Source organism: Pan paniscus, chromosome X (assembly GCF_029289425.2).
Source record: "Pan paniscus chromosome X, NHGRI_mPanPan1-v2.0_pri, whole genome shotgun sequence".
NCBI lineage: Eukaryota > Metazoa > Chordata > Mammalia > Primates > Hominidae > Pan > Pan paniscus.
Window position 1 is genome coordinate 128,963,066 of NC_073272.2, and position 20,477 is coordinate 128,983,542.

General features: G+C 40.6%; 1 protein-coding gene across 3 annotated transcripts in view; it reads left to right on the top strand.

Annotated features, from left to right (window-relative positions):
• Positions 1 to 276: 276 nt before the first annotated feature.
• Positions 277 to 20,477, top strand: part of OCRL (OCRL inositol polyphosphate-5-phosphatase) — a 52,365-nt gene continuing 32,164 nt past the window's right edge. Inside the window, exons 1-8 of one of the 3 annotated variants that reach the window (XM_055106102.2) lie at positions 567 to 899; positions 1,173 to 1,243; positions 5,378 to 5,457; positions 8,984 to 9,022; positions 17,691 to 17,801; positions 18,226 to 18,315; positions 18,998 to 19,118; positions 19,205 to 19,366. In XM_055106102.2, the coding sequence (XP_054962077.1) occupies positions 861 to 899; positions 1,173 to 1,243; positions 5,378 to 5,457; positions 8,984 to 9,022; positions 17,691 to 17,801; positions 18,226 to 18,315; positions 18,998 to 19,118; positions 19,205 to 19,366 (713 nt within the window). In that variant the 5' untranslated portion in view covers positions 567 to 860. Of the gene's footprint in view, positions 364 to 566; positions 900 to 1,172; positions 1,244 to 5,377; positions 5,458 to 8,983; positions 9,023 to 17,690; positions 17,802 to 18,225; positions 18,316 to 18,997; positions 19,119 to 19,204; positions 19,367 to 20,477 lie in introns of those variants that run through there. The other 2 variants (XM_055106104.2, XM_055106103.2) reach the window with 2 other exon arrangements.

Here is a 20,477-nt window from a genome sequence, read left to right on the forward strand (position 1 = left end):
TAACCCAGATAGGCTATCACAAGGGCTTACAATAAAGTTATGGCAGTGTGAATGGAGAGAAAATAAGGAATCTAAAAGTAATTCCACGTAAAATATTAACAGGGTGTGTTGACTGATTGGATATAGAGATTAGGAGGGGGAAGACGATATATGGCTTTCCAGTGAAATGATAATGAGTTAGTTTTGTGACGCAGTGATGTGTTAACAATGGACTCTATTAGGTAAGAGGTCTGGGTCAGGGATATATATTCGGACATTGTCTAGTTAGAGGTGAACTGGAGGGGACGCAGAGGAGGAGCAAAGGTCTGGGCTTTGGGGAATTCTCCGATTTAGGGCGTGGAAGAAAGAAGAGGAAAGGAAATGGTAGGATAACCAACACGGGACATTATAACCTTAAGAAATATATATATATAATATGTATTTTTTTACTGAATGATGTGGGTCGTATTGACACAACAGGTTTGAGATCTCCCATAGGTATGACTGTGTTTTGTTTCTGTGGCCTTCAAAGTCCTCAGAACAATTTTGATGTCACAGGTGGCATTTAAAACCCATTCCTTGCTGGACCTGGTAGAGACGCCCCCAGTCCGTCAGGTCTCTCGCTGCAGTTCCGCAGTTTGACCGCAGGGGACGGAATCTGCGGCGGCCTGGAAAACTGGCGGGGGCGCGAGGCGCCGCTCTCTCTTGGGTCAGATTCTCAGCTCCCAGCTCCCCGCTCCCGGCTCCCGGCGCCCGGCGCCCGGCGCGGAGCTGTTCCTCAAACGACACGCAGCCGAGGTGGGTGGGTGTGGGGACGCGGGAGCCAGTGTCGTCGGATCCGCCCGCAGTCCGCTGTCCCGCTGAGCCCGGAGGCCGCCTGGATGGAGCCGCCGCTCCCGGTCGGAGCCCAGCCGCTTGCCGTATCCGCCGGAGAGAAGGGGGAGGGGAGGCCGCGCAGGGCCGGGGGTGGGGGTCGGGGGCCCTGCGGAACACGGTGGGGCGGGGCAACCGGGTGGCCCAGAGGCCGAGCAGAGAGGGGGAGGGGGCCGGCACGGGAGACGAAGCCGGGCGGGGCGGGGCGGGAGAGGGCGGCGGGGGGGGGGGGTGGAAGACCCCCTTCGCCCCGCAGTGCACCACTCCTCCCCACCGCGCTTCCGAAGGAGACCCTTGACTAGCGCCCGCATACTGTCGAGGGTATGGAGATGAAGGGTCCTCTCCGGGAGCCCTGCGCCCTGACCCTAGCCCAGAGGAACGGGCAATATGAGTAAGTAACCACCTGATTCCCACAGAGGAGGGGAGCCTGCCATTACCTCCCAACCCCAAACCGCGACGGGTCACCCACTGTCCTCCTACTGAAGCCACGCGGGCAACAGGTTCAGGTCCAGGTGTGAAGTGCCAGTGCTCTCTAACCTCGGGGCTTTGTCCCCAACTTCCAAGCCTCTGGATTGTGCTTGGCAGTGTGGCTCAGTGGAAGGACTGAATGGGCGAGGAAGCAGGAAGCCTGGGTTCTTAGTTCCTGCCCCTGCAACTGACATGTGTTGTGTAACGTTGGGCAAGTCAATAAAGCTTTCTGGGCCAAAGTTAACTCTTCAGTTTAATAAAACCATTAACTGCCTTACCTTACAGCCTTTGGAATTATAACTGGGGGAAAAATAAATGCGAGAGTGGCTTCCAAAAAGTAAAAGTGCTATGGAAATGCTTCATTGTTAACGTTACAGACTTGTCTTAACCCTATTCAGCTGGTTTCTCCAGTCTCCCCATCCCCTTATCCCACTGGGTTGAAGGCATATTCATTAATTCAGTAATGGTTTAGTGTAGGCCAGAAACTGCCTCACTTACTGACTTTACTGTTAGAAAGAAAAGGTAATGAAATGTGTAGAGATAGAAATGACAGTATTTTATCAGTGTGTCACCTTCCTCTCTGCCATAGGAGCTCCGTAAATACTGTTGACTGATTGATCAAAAGATTATTTTGATAAGCTATCACCATAGCAGCTAACCTCACTCTATTGTCACTAATGTCTTATCTCAAAAATATCCATGGTGACCATTACGTATCATAGGCCCCTATCCCTGTGTGCCCAAGACACCTCACTTGGATATTCACTGGCTTCTTGACATCATATTCCTTCCCAGTTTAAAAATTGTTCACTTAAATCTTGCCATCTCCCAACATTGGCTTCTGCCTAAAACCAATTTTCTCAGTCCCCACTTTTAGATCCTCTGTATCTATGCTGTCTGATTTACACGGAAGAAATTCCCACTGGCCCAACCTGCTCTTCTCTGAGACTATTGGTGCCACTCTAACTGGATGTCAGCTAATTCTGTGAAGTAGCTCTTTCATAGGTCCTGCTTAGTCAGCTCTACTGGGAAGTTCATCAAACCCGGATTTCATCAAACCCTGGAAGACTAGTTTAATGAAACTAAACTAAATTCAGAATTTAATAAAACAAAATTCAGCAGAAAAGTGGAACACCACTAACATTTCCAAAGGCTAGAGTGGGTTACAGAGAAGTGACCCTTGGGCAAACCAGTAAAACTTGTGTGCCTTGGTTTCCTCTAATGTAAAAACAAAGTCATGAAGATTGAATAGAGTAGCTACATTGTTGAGATGACCACAGCCCAGAATCTAGTCCCTCGGATTAGTAGATTTGGAACTCTGTTGAGCTAATAAGGAAGTCTTGTGTTCCAATTCTGTGTAAGTTATGGGGGTATAGTTGGGGGTATATGTGGGGGTATGGGGTTGCTATATAACTAACATTAATATATAGGTAACACTATATAACAACTATATAACTAACAACTAATATAGTTGTTGCTATATTAGCAGTTTATATATAAACTATGTAAATAGTTTTAAATATATATAAACTATAGTTTTAAATACATATAAACTATAGTTTATATATAAACTAACATATAACTAACAACTAATATAGTTGTTGCTGTATAACTAACATTCAATGGCTGCTTATGTGCCAGGTACTGTTCTAAGCCCTTTTCATTAGTTAGTTCATTTAATCCACATGTGAGGGTTACTATAAGATAGTAATATCATCATCCCCCTTTTATAGATACAGAAATTGAAGCACAGACAGGTTAAGTCACTTGTTTGCAATTAGGGAGTAGAATACCTGAGATCTGATCCTATGTAACATGTCTCAGAATTACACTGAGAAGTTCCTCTTGAAAGCGTTTGCTGGAGACACCTAATACCATAATACCATCTGTAATCCTCATATTCTTGTCTCTCTGGTGTCTTTTCTAACTCGAGTGTCCAGAACTTTTTACTTTTGGCTTTTTTATCCTAGAACTTGAAGCCTGACTTAAATCTTTAGGTCTGTGGTTCCTACTGTCAACCATAGGAAATTTGCTTGACCAAAATTACAATTAAAAATCAGGGTTTTTTTGGAAACAGGGAATCAAACACTTAAGATTCATCTTTTTCAAGGATAATAGATTATGACAAAACCTGTTTGACCTTTAACCTTCCTAGAACAAATCAAAGTGTTTCCTAGGGATAAGGCAGAGTTGGCATTCAGGATTTGTCACTCTTTTCTGTTTGACAACTACCAAATTCTGAATTCCATTGTTTTGCTGTATACCAATTATTTCTAATCTTTATATTCTGAAATGAATAATTACACTCAGAATTTTTATGCTTATTCTTAGCCCTACTCTTTTATTGTAATTTAGTGGGTAACACGTAGTAAATACTCAATAAATGTTTGTGAAATTCACTTAAATTCTCAGTTTATTTGTTTTGTAATAGTTTTTAACAGTACTGTCCAGATGAAGCTTTAATGCTAATGTTCAACACCATTTCTTGTTTATGTATTTTGAGATTTTAGTGGTTTGTGTTTATCTTCCTCAAAGTAAGCTCTTCCTCCTTAACCCTTGATTTCTCAGCCTTTTATCTGGTTTCTGGTTTCCATCTGGGTTTATAGGACTCTCCACTCAACTCATGAACTTTCCAGATGGAAAGGGGCCTGCCCCATATTCCTGTAATCACCTTAGAGTACAAACCCCTGCAAATTAGGCAAGAAGGATCAGAGCAGAAAAACAGCATTAATACTTTTATTTCCCTTAGTTCTATCTAAGTAATTACTTATCCTATCCCAGGTTATCCTCTTCAAAGTTAACACATTTGAAAATGCAAAAAGCAAAAGCAACAAGCACCCCCAAAAGACAACAAAATAGAAATCAAACCCTTCAAAACAATGACATTTTAATGTCAGAAGTTGGACAGTTTCATTTAAAAATTCACTGCTGCTTATAGCTTAATTAAGCTAGTTAATTTATTCAACCAGTATTTGTTGAGCATCTATTAGGCTGCAGACAAAACTGAATATGATCTGGTCTTTGCTTTCAAGGAGCTCAAATCAGTGAGGGGAAATAAATATAACCATAATGGAGTGTATAAGTGTTCTATTAGAGGGGCAAACAAAGGCGATAAGGCTGCTGGTTCTGCTTGGGGGTACTGAGGACAGTTTCATGGAGGAGGTGATATTTGAGATGAAACTCGGAAAGAAACAGAGTGTTCCTGACAAAAAACTAAAAACAATACTTGAAGAGTGCTTGACTTTGAGAATGCTAGTTGACGTTCAGAATGGCTGTTTACCAGTAGGTTGTACCTTGATTCTGGACCACTAAGGATAAATAATAAATGAAAAATTAATATTTCAGGAGTACGTATGGATTTAGAAGTATGGATTTCATCTGGGGAGTCAGGTTTACTCATGTTTATGTAGAAATACCAGCGTAAACTTGGAAACCAGAGAAGAAACAAGGGATTTGAAGGCAATCCAGTTGTGATATCTGCCACCTTGTTGGTCACTGATATTTTGACCAATCCAGCTGGCTGAGCACCCCCTCTTACTCCTCCATGAACCTGAATGCTTGTTTGAAGAGACAGATCCATTCTTTGGTAAAAAGCCATGGGAATATAATTGGAAGGTTAATTTATGAATTTTCTAATTCATTGATTCCACACACACGAGCAACTGCTGTGTGCCAGGCTTTGTGCTAGGTACTAGAAATTCCGTGGTGTAAAGATAGCTGTGGTCCCTGCACTCATGGACTTCACATCTAGCTGTCAGTTCTTCACTCTGGTATGCATACTCTGAAGCTATATACTCTGTAATTCATGCTCTTAAGCTTGTACACTGTTTTTAGGATATATGGCCTAGAGAACAGTGTGGGTAATCAGATGTTCATCACCACTAGCATCCTTTTAGGCCTCGAGCAATATCTAGCTGTCATGATGCTCAGATCCAGGGAACTAGATGCAGCGAGTCTAGTAAATACAGACTAGATTTGTATAACAGGACAGTGAAGTATTTTGTTGCTAAATGGGTTTTTCAGTGGCTGTTCTTTGATGCGTTCTTCTGTTTCCTAGGTTAATAATCCAGTTGCATGAGAAGGAACAGCATGTTCAAGATATCATTCCTATAAATAGCCACTTCAGATGTGTTCAAGGTACTAGCTTTAATTGCTTAGCTAGTTTTATAATGTTTTTTCTCGGTCATTACTGCATTATGTAATACCATACATATTTAAATTTGTCACTGCATGTAAAATGAAATGTATTACTCTTTGCATAAAAAGATAACATTGAGGAGATGATACTTTCTCTAAGAATGCTGAAGGGTTATATCGAAATATATTTGTATATGTGTGTCTATAGTCTCACCTGTTTCCTTGGCTTGGGTTAGAGATGTATGTAGATTGTTACCTGTGTAGGCAGTTTTTTATGCTGACTGACCTATATGTGGATTTAAATAACATTCTTGGGCTTAACGGACACAGTGCTCATAAGGTACCAAGGTCACTTGGATTCACACACATTCAGCACTTTCTCCACATGCTATTTGAAATTAAGACATTTGGCAACATACCTTGCCAGACTGTAATATCTTACACTCAATTGTGCTGATTCTCAAACCTTGACATTGATGAATCATAAGAAAATTGACTCTGGGGAGGAAATATTTGGCCTCCTGCCCTCAAATTTGGGGACGGAGCATAGAAAATCTGTTGTTTCATCTGCTACAATGAAACTTAAAAATTGGGAGGTTTGTGTAGGAGGTGTTGCTTCTGTCATCTCACATTGCTCTAGAAAGGAAATTGATACTAGAGAACAAATGCATTCTGTTTTCACTAGGACCAGTGGCTTTATCTGGCAGAAGCATTCTGTATCAATTGTAGCTTCTTGGAAAACTTGTTTTTTCAAGACAAGGTCATTTCCCAGGCTCAAGTGATCCTCCCACTTCAGCCTCCCAAGTAGCTGGGACTGCAGGTGCACCACCCCCCAGCTAATTTTTTTTGTAATTTTTGTAGAGACGGGGTTTCGCCATGTTGCCCAGGCTGGTCTCAAACTCCTGAGTTCAAGCAATCTGCCTGTCTCGGCCTCCAAAAGTGCTGGGATTACAGGTGTGAGCCAGCATGCCTGGCCTTTCTTGGAAAACTTAAATCTTACCTTGCATGGATTATTTCTTAAACTACATTGAACTTTTTTTTTTAATCACTAAGTGACATGTACATAATGTAATACATTTGGAAAGAACAGAAAAGTGTAAAGAAAATAGGTCACTTAAATTCCCATCCTTTCAGAGATAAACACCTAGCATTTTCCTTTTTTCTACACATACATTGCAGGGTGAGTGATACTCATCTTATACAATTTTTTGTCTCTTCTACATGCTATTGTATTATGAGCACTTTTCCATGCCATTAATGGCTATATACCATACCAGTTTATGAATGGTCCATAATGTAATTATTCCCCTATGTTGACATTTGGGTTATTTTTCACTAGTATAAATAGTAATATGATGAACATCTCTGCACCTAAATATACCTGCACATCTCTTATTTCCTCAGGATGTATTCCTGTAAGTGAAAATACTAAGCTAGTGGATATGACTTTCTAAGAATGCATGTGTTAAGAATTAAAAATAACTTCAATGAATAGTGTCCATATTTGTATGGAAGAATGAAGTGATAGCTATTTAGCCTGCCCTATGTGAGAGAGACATACTAAACAAGGTAGCCGCGTTCCATAGTAAGTTGCTGTGGCCACCTCACTTTTCAAGGTGTAGGCCTTCACAGAGGGGAAGAGCCAAAGAACATGACTTTAAATTAATATCCTATTAGCTTTGTACCTTTTTACTCTACCTCTAGGATCTCTTTTACCCTGTTTCTCTTAGTATTTTTAATAAGAAATCAATTGCTGATTGTTAGATCGTAGTGCTGCTTCTTAGAACCTGGGAAAATATGTGCACACATGTAATGTAGTTCCCCATGACTAAAGGAAGACTTACTTTTGATTTTCATCTCCTTTCTATTTCCTGACCCCTGCATCTATTTTGTAAACTGTGGCCAGGCGCGATGGCTTGCACCTGTAATCCCAACATTTTGGGAAGCTGAGGCAGGAGGATTGCTTGAGCCCAGGAGTTCAAGACCAGCCTGGGCAACATTGCGAGACCCCATCTCTACAAAAATAAAATTAAAAAAACAACATTTGCCAGACGTGGTGGCAGATACATGTAGTCCCAGCTACTTGGGAGGCTGAAGCAGGAGGGTTGCTTGAGCCCAGCAGTTCGAGGCTGCAGTGAGCTGTGATTGTGCCACTGCATGCTAACCTGGGTGAGAGAGTGAGGCCATCTCTAAAGAAAAAGAAAACCGGCTGGGCGCGGTGGCTCAGGCCTGTAATCCCAGCACTTTGGGAGGCCAAGGTGGGCAGATCACGAGGTCAGGAGATTGAGACCATCCTGACTAACACGATGAAACCCCGTCTCTACTAAAAATACAAAAAATTAGCTGGGCGTGGTGGCGGGTGCCTGTAGTCCCAACTACTCGGGAGGCTGAGGCAGGAGAATGGTGTGAACCTGGGAGGCGGAGCTTGCAGTGAGCCGAGATCGTGCCACTGCACTCCAGCCTGGGTGACAGAGCAAGACTCCGTCTCAAAAAAAAAAAAAGAAAAAGAAAAAGAAAACCATCTGTAAACACTCAGGTTTTACAGAACTAAAAGTTAATGAAGAACAGTAGTAAACATACAATATCTATGTCTTGATGCCCTAATTCCCCTTGTTTAATCATCCTAATAATAATATCGAGACTACATTTTAGTGTTAAATGAGTTAGTTCCTTGCCAGTTGCTTCTGTTGTACCTGAGTAATGGAGCCAAATAAACAATTCAGTCTTGGGAGGGAGGTGAAAAAGGTGAGACTACTCCATTTGACCAAGGTAGATCCAGGCTAATCCCAAGGAGTCAGTACCCAGAGTTCAATTAGCCAGGAGGGTCTGGCAGGTGCACTTGGTCAAATCCGGAGAAATCAGAGGGGAAGAGATAGGTTGGGTCTAGACACTTGTTGTAAAGGAAGAAGTCCAGGAGAACCATTGAGAGATAAGAGAAATCCAAACTTGCAGACTGCTTTGCACCCTGTTTGGTATGGAGGGCCTTGGGCCCACAGGTAGTAGTTGTAACCTGAAGGTATACTCTGCCCCCATGTGTGGGGCAGGGGCAGAGGTGATGAGATCACTGGGAAATTTTCAGAGAATAGATCTGAGTTAAGAAAGTAATTCACCTCTAGGCTTTCAGGGTCACTTCCTTTGCCTTCTGGTATCTAAAGAAGTATCTAAAGGACCCAGAGTTAAATCATTATGTTACAGTTAAGGGGAATTAAACTTGCTTTCGCTGAATTAACATGTTGTTATGTTCTGTACTATTAATTTCTCGTTCGTTGATTTACTTTGAGGAGTTCCATTTGGTTACTTCTTCAGTGCATTTTTATTTTAGTTGATTTGCTCATAGTCTTTAGAACCCAGTGCTATAAAAAATCCCTTTAAAAAATATTAAACGAAAAGGGATTTAAAAAAATATGTTCTAAGACCTAGGAGTAGTGACTGAGAGAAGCAGTTATTTAGTTAGGCATGTATTCTTTTGGTTGTAATGAGTGGTTTTCTCTTCCCTAATCCTACTCTCTTTTTTTTCCCCTCTCAGAAGCAGAAGAAACTCTTTTGATTGACATAGCTTCTAACAGTGAGTATCTTTCTGAATGTGCTTGATTTTTATTCAACAAATATTTACTTGAACACTCACTACATTTAAGACACCTTTTGGGGCACATTTTTTATTTTACCATCTTTTCCTGTAGTCTCCTGTAGCAGCCATACAAATTAGCACTGTTTCCCAAAAACATGTAGGCTAAGCCTAAGAAAAAGCAGGTGACTGGTAAGAATCTTTATAAAAATAAAAAATAATGATCTACCTTTCTAATGCTGAACTTCCGTGAGCTACCAGTATTGTTGCTGTCAGTTGAATCATTGCTGTAGAATTGATAATTGTAGGAAGGGCTGATGTTTAAAGCACATAAGGTTTATTGGTGGAGTTTTTTGGGTCATTTTTTAACTGCTATTACATTTTAAGTTTTTTCCCTACCCTCTTTTTAAATTTTGTGTAAGTCATAATATTTTCCTTTATTTGTTGTATTTTTTTGGAAGGCTGAAGAGTCCCTTAAATTGCTTGTCCAGGCATTCCTTTAAAAAAAAAAGTTTAGTCTTTTATTTAAGCCCCATCCCCTCAAGGCATCTCTTTATTAGAGGGAACATGATCTTATTTTCAATGTTTCCATTCTCTCATTTTTATCTGTTTGAAGCAAATCATCTTTGACTTTCTGTGCAAACTGTTCTTTGTTTATCATCTAATTGTACTATTTTATGGAGTGGAGAAAATGGGCACTCGATGCTACTGTGAGGTTGCTATGGAAAAGAGTATCTGACCACATGAATCTAAATCAAATGGGTTGCCTTATCTCTTGGTTGAGTCCTTGGATGAGTGGGAACTGGCACTGAGCTTGGGACTAGGGGTTTACGTAACTTTGTTTAGACAGTCCCTGCCCTTGGCACTATTAATTTGTATTGAACACTTTAAGTAGGCTTTTTTTCTGGCTTGAGTTTTTTTTTTTTCCCTTTGGTCGTGGATTTTAGAAGTCTTAAAGGCTATGCCTGAAAGGCCAGGTAAACCCCAGCTGCAAGTATCCAAGAGAGAAAATAACTTAATGTCTATTTCTTATTGTGCTTAGAAAGGAGAAGGCAAAAACAACACTTAAAAAAGCAAAACTAGAACAAAAGCAATTCCATAACAACTGACACTGCTGCTGAAATAAGAGATGGAAATGTCCTGTATTTGATGTGGAGAAGTATTTGATTCAAAGCTGAAAAGTTAAACTGAGCTGTGCCTTTTCTCTTATAAGCACCTAATTTTCGGCATTAGTTTTGTTGTAGCCGCTTCTACATTAGCCATGTGTTGCTATGTCCAGAGTTCTAGTTACTGGCTCATAGGGGGAAAATAGGTAAGTGACCACTTGAATAAAATCCTTTGTTATTTCTACCCATTTAGTAGTATTTGCACTGAAACCATATTTTATCTTGATCCTTGGGCTTCATACATAAACCTTTATGGTACACAGTGTGTTGCAGGAAGGAGATCTTGGGTTTGTTAGGCAGGCCTGATTTTAATGTAAATATGCATTTTCCCATTGTCTGGATATTGGTGTTAAATGCTTTGTAAATAATTTTTTCTCACAGAGGTAATACATCTTCATTATATACAATTTACAAATTCAGAAAAGCTTAAAGTATCAAATTAAGATTATTTTCCTGCAATCTAGAGATCACCACTGTGGTTAACATTTTTATGTATTTCCTTCCAGTCTTTATATTTTTACATAATTGGAATCCTCATATGTAGTTTTTATCCTGCGTCTTCATTTAACATTATATTGTCCCATTTTCTTATGTCATTTACAATTACTTTATAATATGCTTTTTAAAAACCAAATATTTCACCATAGGTCTGTGCCAAATTTTATTAAATTAACTTCTTTATAAAATTAAGTCATTGTCAAGGAACATGATATATCTGTTTTTTTCAGGTCCTCTTTTATATCTTTCAATAAAATTTTATAGTTTCTTAATATATATAGTTTTTAGGTTAAGTATTTTGTGGTGGATTTTATTTGCTGCTATTGCGAGTGGAGGTTTTTTCTATGTCCTTCTAATTGTTTATTACTAGTATACAGAATAGCTGTTGAGTTGTGGATATTTATCTTTTATCCAGTTGCTTCATTGAAATTTATTTTTAATCTTTTTTGCTTTTCATTTTGTTTTTTCATTTTGGTAGCTAACCTTAATATCTATAAATAATAATTTTGTCTCTTTTCTAGTAGCTACTATTGTTGTACACTATACCAGTGAGAATTTTGGGACCAGTGGTAAATGATGATGTTTCTTGTTTGGCTCCTGATTTCAGTGAGAATGCCTCAAGTGGTATTTCACTGTTAATGACATTATTGCTTGTTGATTTGACAGGGTTTTTTTTTTTTAATTAAGAAACTGCATTTATTTCAAGTTTGTGTTTTTTAAAATTATGAATGTATACTGAATTTTAGCAAATGTCTTTTTGGTATTTATGGAGATGATTTTATTCTTCCTTATTTGACCAATTGGTACACTGTATTGTACTGATTTCCTAAAATTAAACTGTCCCTTGTTTATCCATTATTCAACAAATATTTGTTGAGTGCCTTCTATTTCTCAGGCACTTTTGTAAGTGCAGAATCAGTACAGAACGACGAAGATAAAGTTGCTGCTCCTACTTTGGTTCTTGCTTCTGTGCAATTCAGTACTAGTGTCACACAGATACCTATAATTCAATCATTCATTCTATAAAAATATGACTATTTTTTATGTGCCAGGAACTACACTAGGCTCTAGGGATATAGCAGAAAGCAGTACAGTCATGATACTTTAAGGATTTTAATATAGGAAACAGACTTTAAACTGATAAGATATAGATAATTGTAGTTTTTTTTGTTTGTTTTTTTGAGATGGAGTCTTGCTCTGTCGTGCAGGCTGGAGTGCAGTGGTGCCATCTTGGCTCACTGCAAGCTCCGCCTTCCAGGTTCACACCATTCTCCTGTCTCAGCCTCCCGAGTAGCTGGGACTACAGGCGCCTGCCACCATGCCTGGCTAATTTTTTGTGTTTTTAGTGAAGACAGGATTTCACCATGTTAGCCAGGATGGTCTCAATCTCTTGACCTCGTGATCTGCCCGCCTTGGCCTCCCAAAGTGCTGGGATTACAGGCGTGAGCCACTGTGCCTGGCCCAGATAATTGTAGTTTTAATAAATGCTCTTGAGGAAAAGTACTAAGAGTTTATGAGAAGAGTAAGTATATTAGGAGGGTGGTCAGGGAAGACCTCTTTGAAGAATTGACATTTAAATTGAGACCAGAGGGGCTAAGTAAGAGGCAGGTTAAGATGGGAGAGAGAAGAATTTACCAGGTAAAGGGAATCACAAGGCTCCAGGCTGGGAAGTAGCTTGACACTTTTCTTTGAAGTGATAGAAGACCAGGGTGCCTAAAACAGGTCTTGGGCACCAAGGTAAGAAAAACAGGCTAGGGGGCAGATCTGGCAGGATCTTATAAGCCTTGTCTTAAATCTGAATTTTGAGATTTCAAAAATGAGAATCGTATGAAGGATTTTATGCTGGGGTGTCATCATTTGCATGGAAGCAGAGAGACCAGTTAGGAGGCTGTTTCCGTAGTGTAAGCTAGAGAGTGTGGTGGCATTAGTAATGAAGAGAAGCAGTCAGACTTGATAGATGTTTTTGGAGGTAAAATCCATAGGAATTGGTTTGGGTGTAAGGGGTGAGAGGAAGTGTCAAGGATGAATCTCGGGTTTCTGACATGACTGTGGATGATGGTACCATTTGCAGAAATAAGAACACTGCAGAAAGAATGAGTTTTCCTCAAGGGGGAAGGGTCATGAATTTAGTTTTAGTCATGTTTAGTTTGAGATTTTTTTTTGTTTGTTTTTTGAGATGGAGCCTCGCTCTTATCGCCCAGGCTGGAGGGCAGTGGCGCGATCTCAGCTCACTGCAACCTCTGCCTCCCGGGTTGAAGCTATTCCCCTGCCTCAGCCTCCTGAGTAGCTGGGATTACAGGCACCCGCCACCACGCCCAGCTGATTTTTGTACTTTCAGTAGAGATGGGGTTTTGCCTTATTGGCCAGGCTGGTCTGGAACTCCTGACCTCAGGTGATCTGCCCACCTCGGCCTTCCAAAGTGCTGGGATTAACGGGCATGAGCCACCTCACCCGGCTGAGATTTTTTTTGAGACACCTGAGTGTAGATGATAAATTGGCAAGTGAATGTATGCATCTGAATCTCAGAAGAAAGTCATCTGGGTCACTAGCATGTAGATGATATTCAAAATCATAAGAGATGATGTGATTGTGTGTGGACTGTGCTATCCAATACAGTAGCCACTGGCTACATGTGCCTATTTAAAATAATTAGAAATAAAATGAGAAATTCAGTCCCTCAGTTGCAGTAGTCACATATCAAATTGTTAGCTACCATATTGGACAGCATGGTTTAGAGCATGCCCATAGTCACAGAAAGTCCCATTGGACAATACTGGTATAGAATGAGAAAAAAGATTTATGTTTGAACTTGAGGAACTCCATTTTTAAAATGTTAGATAGAGGAAGAAATACTTCAAAGGGCACTCAAAATTAGTGATGAGAGAGAAACTAGATGAGTATGGTATCATAGAAGCTTTTGGAAGGGATTATATCAAGCCCTGATTAACTGTTGATTTCTGCTAATAGGTCTAATAAGATGACTGAAGAATATCCATGGGATGGAGGTTATTGGTGAACTTAAAGCAATTTCAGATAAGTAGTGGTTGTGGAAGTCATATTGGAATGGATTCAAGTGAGAAATGGGAAGTCCGTGACTGTGTGTCTTTTAAAGAAACGTGACTGGAGGGGAATATAGAGATGGACTGGAATTGGAGGGAAATCTGAGATCCAGGAAGATTTTTGTTTTTCAGATGAGAAGGACTTAGAACACGATTATATGCTAATGTGGAGGAGCTAGTGAAAGGGAAAGCGTTAAGGATATGGGGGTGTGTCTAGGGATTAGTTGTAAGATTACTGAGAGAATCAGAGGGGTTGTAATTCAAAGTGAAGGAGGTTTGATGGGAGTGATCTTCTTCCTTGTATCAGTAGGGAAAGGATGAGATGAGTACAAATACAGATAAGTTTCCATGTGATAGCTTTATTTTTTCTCTGAAGTATGAGCTGAAGCATTCTGCTTAGAATAAGAGGGCTCAAGAAGATGGGGGATCCAAATTTTGAGGATAAATGAGTAGGTGTGAAACAGTTGTTTCAGATAGTAGTAGGAGACTGATTGACTGTAGGACCTTAGGTTGCTTCCTATGATAGAGGACCCGGTTGAGATTGGCAATCAGGAATGTATAATGATAGCCATCTGGTTGTGGGTGTGCATATTTACCCCCTCTGCTTGTTCAGGTATAAGTACAGAAAGGCAATTAGTTGGATTTCTGAGGGTTGGTATTTAGCCAGGTAGGTGCCACGGAAGAACAGAGAGGTAAGGCAGTTCTGGGTTTTTGCAAGAGTGTAATGATGGCATCTGTTTGATAAAAGGGGAAGTGAGAGCAGGAAGGGGCTGACGGATAGTAAGAAAACAGAGAAATCAATGGGCTGGAGGTTCCCATCAGATTAAAAAAAAAAAAAACAGTTACAATGGGGATAATGAGCAAGTAAGTTGGAAGGAATAACATGTCAGGGTGGGATATTTGAATTAGAGGTTTATGAAGTGGTGGTGTTTCTATGATGACAAAATCCAGGGTATAACTGAGAGGGTCCCAGTAGCAACTGAGGAAGTGGTGGCTGAGGTGGAGGGGGAATGTCATTGGATGAGGAAGCTGAAGGTGTTGACTGGGTTTTCTGTGCTAATTTTAAAGGGACCCAAAATTAATGGCAGGAGATCGAGTGGAGAGAAAGTCTTATGAGCCAGGTATTGTATCTTGGATTCTGAAGTTTCTGGGTGGATGGTGCATGATCTTGTAGAGGAAAGGGAGGAAACGGTAGATCCCAATGGATGAGCCTCAAAGGAGAAAGGATTTTGCCTGAGGGAGAAGGAGTAGTCTGGTGGTGTTATTAGGACAAATAAAGACACCAACTCAAAAGTACTTCAGGTGTGAGAGAATATAAACAGACTCCATTAAGAGGGTTAGGCCAGGCCCGGTGGCTTACGCCTGTAATCCCAGCACTTTGGGAGGCCGAGGCGGGCGGATCACGAGGCCAGGAGTTTGAGACTAGCCTGGCCAACATGGTGAAACCGCGTCTCTACTAAAAATACAAAAATTAGCTGGGTGTGGTCGTGCGTGCCTGTAATCCCAGCTACTCAGGAAGCTGAGGCAGGAGAATCACTTGAACCCGGGAGGTGGAGGTTGCAGTGAGTCGAGATCGCGGCATTGCATTCCAGCCTGGGCAGTAGAGACTCCTTCTCAAAATAAATAAATAAATAAAAATAAGAGGGTTGTAGGAGAAGTGCTCCTCCTAGGGACCAGCCAGTTTTGCAGTTGACTCTGAATTTTAATGTGGACATATGGTCAGATCACTCGGAAACTACGAGTGCCTGGGCTTCACTTCCAGAGGTTCTGTTTTAATTGTCCTGGAGTGGGGCCTGGGTTCAATATTGTTTTTAAAGTGCCTCTGGTGGCCAAGCACAGTGGCTAACGCCTATAATCCCAGCACTTTGGGAGGCCAAGGTGGGCGGATCACGAGGTCAGGAGTTCGAGACCAGCCTGACCAACATGGTGAAACCCGATCTCTACTAAATATACAAAAAGTAGCCGGACATGGTGGCGGGCACCTGTAATCCCAGCTACTCAGGAGGCTGAGGCAGGAGAATTGCTTGAACCCAGGGGACGAGGTTGCAGTGAGCCGAGATCACGCCACTGTGTTCCAGCCTGGGCAACAGAGCAAGACTCCGTCTCAAAAAATAAATAAAAACAAAAATAAAGTGCCTCTGGTAATTTTAATGCATGCTACTGAGAGATGCAGAGAATATTCAGATGAAGTTGAGGATGTAGGAGTGTTTGCAGATCACAGAGGTCCAGAAGGTTTTAGGATGGACAAGAAGAGTAGAAGGTTGAGTCTTGAGGTAATTTGTTTTCTTTCTCAAGCAACATGGTGAGGGAGCATCCAGTGTTATTTTGTGAGCAATTTCTGGAATCTTCTGGCCCATTAAATAGGTCAGTTATATATTTGCTAAAATATGTCTTTCAAGAATTGTGTGTTTGTGTGTGTGTGAGAGATAATAAGGGTTTTTGTTCTAAATTTATGTCAGATAGAAACTACTCTTTTAAAACCACATTTAGTATAAATAATCTGAGAAAGAAAGGACTTGTTAGGCCCTGAAGGAGTTTTCCCTATATCTTCATGGCTGCTATAATTGACACTTTTTTCCTTCCCTCTCTTTTTTCCCCTCTACAGTGGCACCCTCATTAATTTTCTTATCCGTAGTCTATTTGGGTGCCTTCTTTCACATTTTTCTCCATTTTTATCTATTTTCTTCTAATTAATTATTTTATTTTCCTTTTTGTAACTCATTTTACAAAGACAGAAAGAAGAAGAAATGCAGAGGACAAAAAGCTAAAGGTTCAGAAGTGGATTTCCACCATAAAAACTAGGATTTTCGTTTCATTTTCTCATGTATTTGTTATTTACACGTGGTAAAGAGTCCAGTTCATCAGTCATTAAATACCTTCTGTCTGTGAAGTCTGATGTTACTGTCACCAGTAGAGTGACCAGCAAGCCTTATTTGCCTGGGACTTTCCCAGTCTTAGCATTGGAAGTCCTGAGTCCTAGGAAGCCTCTGAGTGCCATACAATGCTGGGACAGTTGGTCACCCTAGACTCCTGAAAGTGCTGGGTTCGCTGTATGTGCACCCTGCATGCGTACCCTGCCTCTTGCCCTTAAGGAGCTTGTAGTTTCCAGAGGCATGAGAAAACAACGTATGTAATAAATCAGTTACAATAAGAATAGAAACAAGTACATAGGTTTCCTGGATCACGACATCCAAACAGTTGATATAGATGATAACTATAGGGCATCAAAAAAGGGGAGACAATATGTTATACACATAATAAATTAAAGCCCTAGCTAACTTTGCTTCTAATTCTCCTAGTTTCCAATTGGCTGTACTTGAACCAAACCACTTCTGAGCATAGGTCATTATATTGTTTTTGTATGTTTATTCAAGACATACATTTTAAACTTGAGGTAATGAGTTGTAGATGCTTCTTTTCAGAATACTTCAAACCAGTATCACTATTTTTAAGTTATTTTGTAAATTTAATCTGTACTTACGGACAAACCATCCTACTTATTTTATTCCCTTCATGCTTCAGAGACTCTGACAATGTGATCTGGACCTGAAATGGTAGGAATTTCCAGCTAAGGAATGGGAGGGAGGGTGATTGAGGAATTTACCTTTTGCTGGAATTTGAAGGTCCCTGCTTTGATGTCTGAGAGATAGATCAGAACGCAGGAAAGTATAATTTTAGTATGTGTCATATCCTTAGATCGGGCTGCTCATGGACACGGTTCATCAGCCTTAGGAGTTCTCACTTCCCTTAGGGTTCCCTCTCTGCATCACCCCTTCCACCACCGTCATACTGACTCTCTTGATCTTGTATGTGTGCTTCCTATATTAGAGATCTGGAATATTTGTGATCTGGACCTTCTTCTGTTAACCTGATAAGTTGAGAATATGATCCCAGTAAAACATTTTATCCCATAGCAGTATATGTATGGATTTCAATTCTTTTTAGGTGGCTGCAAAATTCGGGTTCAGGGGGACTGGATCAGAGAGCGCCGCTTTGAAATCCCTGATGAGGAACACTGTTTGAAGTTCCTCTCAGCTGTCCTTGCTGCTCAGAAAGGTAACTAAAGACTCAGCGATTTTCTTTCTTCTATTTCAACGGGAGTGGAATTCTGACATGCTGATACAGAGGAAAGTGGCCATTGGCAAAATACCTCACCCTTTAAGCCCTGATAGCTGATTTTTTTTCTTCAGGAGTGAACACAGGGATAGGTTAGGGAAAAAATCTTCCCAGCTTTAAGGACACTAGGCAAGTTTTCAGAATATTCAGTGTCATGGCAAGCACAGCTTACCATAGACTATAATTCTCCTTCTGCCCCTAGATGACCCCAGAGCTGCCCTCATTTCCTTAGTTTCTTCCACTGTATCCAAAAATGGTGCTGGCCCCTGCATATAAGGAATGTTGAAAGAATGGCTTTTGGCTATAGTAAATTCTACTCAGTGAAAGACTTCCCAGTTTCTGACCATGAACCTTATCTCTCTAGCTCAGTCACAGCTTCTTGTTCCAGAGCAAAAGGACTCATCTAGCTGGTACCAGAAATTAGACACTAAGGACAAACCTTCTGTTTTTTCAGGTACTAAAAAGTTCCTGGTTTCCTTGTTGCTATGGTCATTGCAGAGTCAGTAGATTTTGTCAGGCCAAATATGGTGATGTAGATTAAAGCCAATGTCAGACACATTCTCCTGCAGAGTAGTTTTATCAAGTCCAGGCCCACTGACCAGTGTTCACTCCTTATCCTTTCTGTAGCATGGTAGCTGTTCAGGAGCCAGCTTAGCAGGGTGGTAGAAAGTACAAGCTCGAGAGCCAGACAGCCTGGATTTGAATCCCAAGTCAAGAACTTACTAGTTGTACAACCTTCATCAAGTTACTCAACAACTCTGAACTTCCCTTTTCCTTTCTGTAATATGGGAAGATTTTTAATAGTACTTACTTCTTGGAGTTTTTGTGATGATTAAGTGAGATAATGATACAGTCCCTTACTCTCAACCAGGCATTGTGCTCAGTCTTCAATAAATGTTAGCTATTACTAGTCTGTTCCAAGTTCTTATAAACTTCTATTGTTCTAGTTAGTATATCAGTGCTTCAGGGATAGGTATGCTTCTTCGAACTCCAATCCAAGTAATTTCTACCCTTATGATAGTTTTCTGTTTAGTAATACCACTGATCAAATTGTGATCAAATCAAAGCCCTGTTACCCTGGATATGTTGGATGTTAGATTTTTTCCCCGTTTGACTTTGGGGTCTGTGTCTTTCAGGGCTTCTTGGATTTGAAGACAATTTTTCTTCTATGAATTTGGACAAGAAAATAAATTCACAAAATCAGCCTACTGGGATTCATCGGGAACCCCCACCTCCACCCTCTTCAGTGAATAAAATGTAAGTCCCATGTGAAAACATATTTGCCTTGTAGGAGAATTATAGTTTAAACAATTTTACTTTTGAATCTCTCATTTATTTGCTAGGCTTCCACGTGAAAAAGAAGCTTCTAACAAGGAGCAGCCCAAAGTGACCAACACCATGCGGAAGCTCTTTGTACCAAATACCCAATCTGGGCAGCGGGAGGGTCTCATCAAACATATCCTGGCAAAGCGAGAGAAAGAATATGTCAACATTCAGACTTTCAGGTTAGTGTCTCTTTTGCTTCCTGAGTCTAAAAAGTTAGTATATATAACAGACAGTGGCCTGTTGATATTTAAGACATTAGCCTAATTAAGAATCAAAATATGATAAAAAGGAATGGTTGCCTGTTTCAAGCTCCTGTCTCTATGCTGGCCAATAACATGCATATCAGAAATAATGCAGATGCTACAGTTTCCCTTGGATTTTCTTTTTTGTGTATGTGTGGGTCAGGGTCTCTCTTTGTCACCCAGGCTGGAGAGCAGATAGATCATGGCTCACTGTAGCCTCAACCTCTCAGTCGTAAGCAATCCTCCCACGCCAGCCCTGCAAGTAGGTGGAACTACAGGTGCACACCACCACATCCAGCTAATCTTTGTGTTTTTTATAGAGACTGGGTTTCACCAGGTTGCCCAGGCTGGTCTCAAATTCCTGAGCTCAGGCAATCCACCCGCCTTGGCCTCACAAAGTGTTAGGATTACAGGCTTGAGCCACCGTGCTTGGCCTTCCCTTGGATTTTCTAACTACTAATAATGCCATGTCTACTAATGTCTCTATTGAGTCCTAGAGAACCAAATCAAGGTCACATGTACTAGAGAATTTTCCCCTAGCACATTCCATAAGCAAGCGTGTTTATATATCTGGCCTGTTAAGTTTTTTTTTTTTTCAGCCAATATTAGAAAATTAAAGTCCATCATTACCACTAGCTCTTAACTTACTTACTTTGGTAAATAAAGAAAGTTTCACCCAGTCCTCTTGATTGGGAGGTCTATCTTGGGTTCTTTTATCTGTATTATTTTTTATTTCATCTTTACTTGATGACATCTTCTTTTCTGGACTTGTGTGTGTATGCTGCATGTGAGGTACCATGTGGCATGTATCGTCAATGCATGAAGCAACACCACGTTTCTTTGTTATTCATGAGCAGAATGTACCCTTCTAGTCCAAGATTCTAGTCCCATCTGCTATCCTGTCATACCTCATTTATTCTAATTCAGTCATAACTATATCACTATGCTAAAACTTCCAGTTCCTCATATCCCCCACTATGCTTATATTTGTGTGTAAACAGTTAAGACAGTCATGAGTTTTCCCTTCTGCTTTCCCCCTTAATACTAT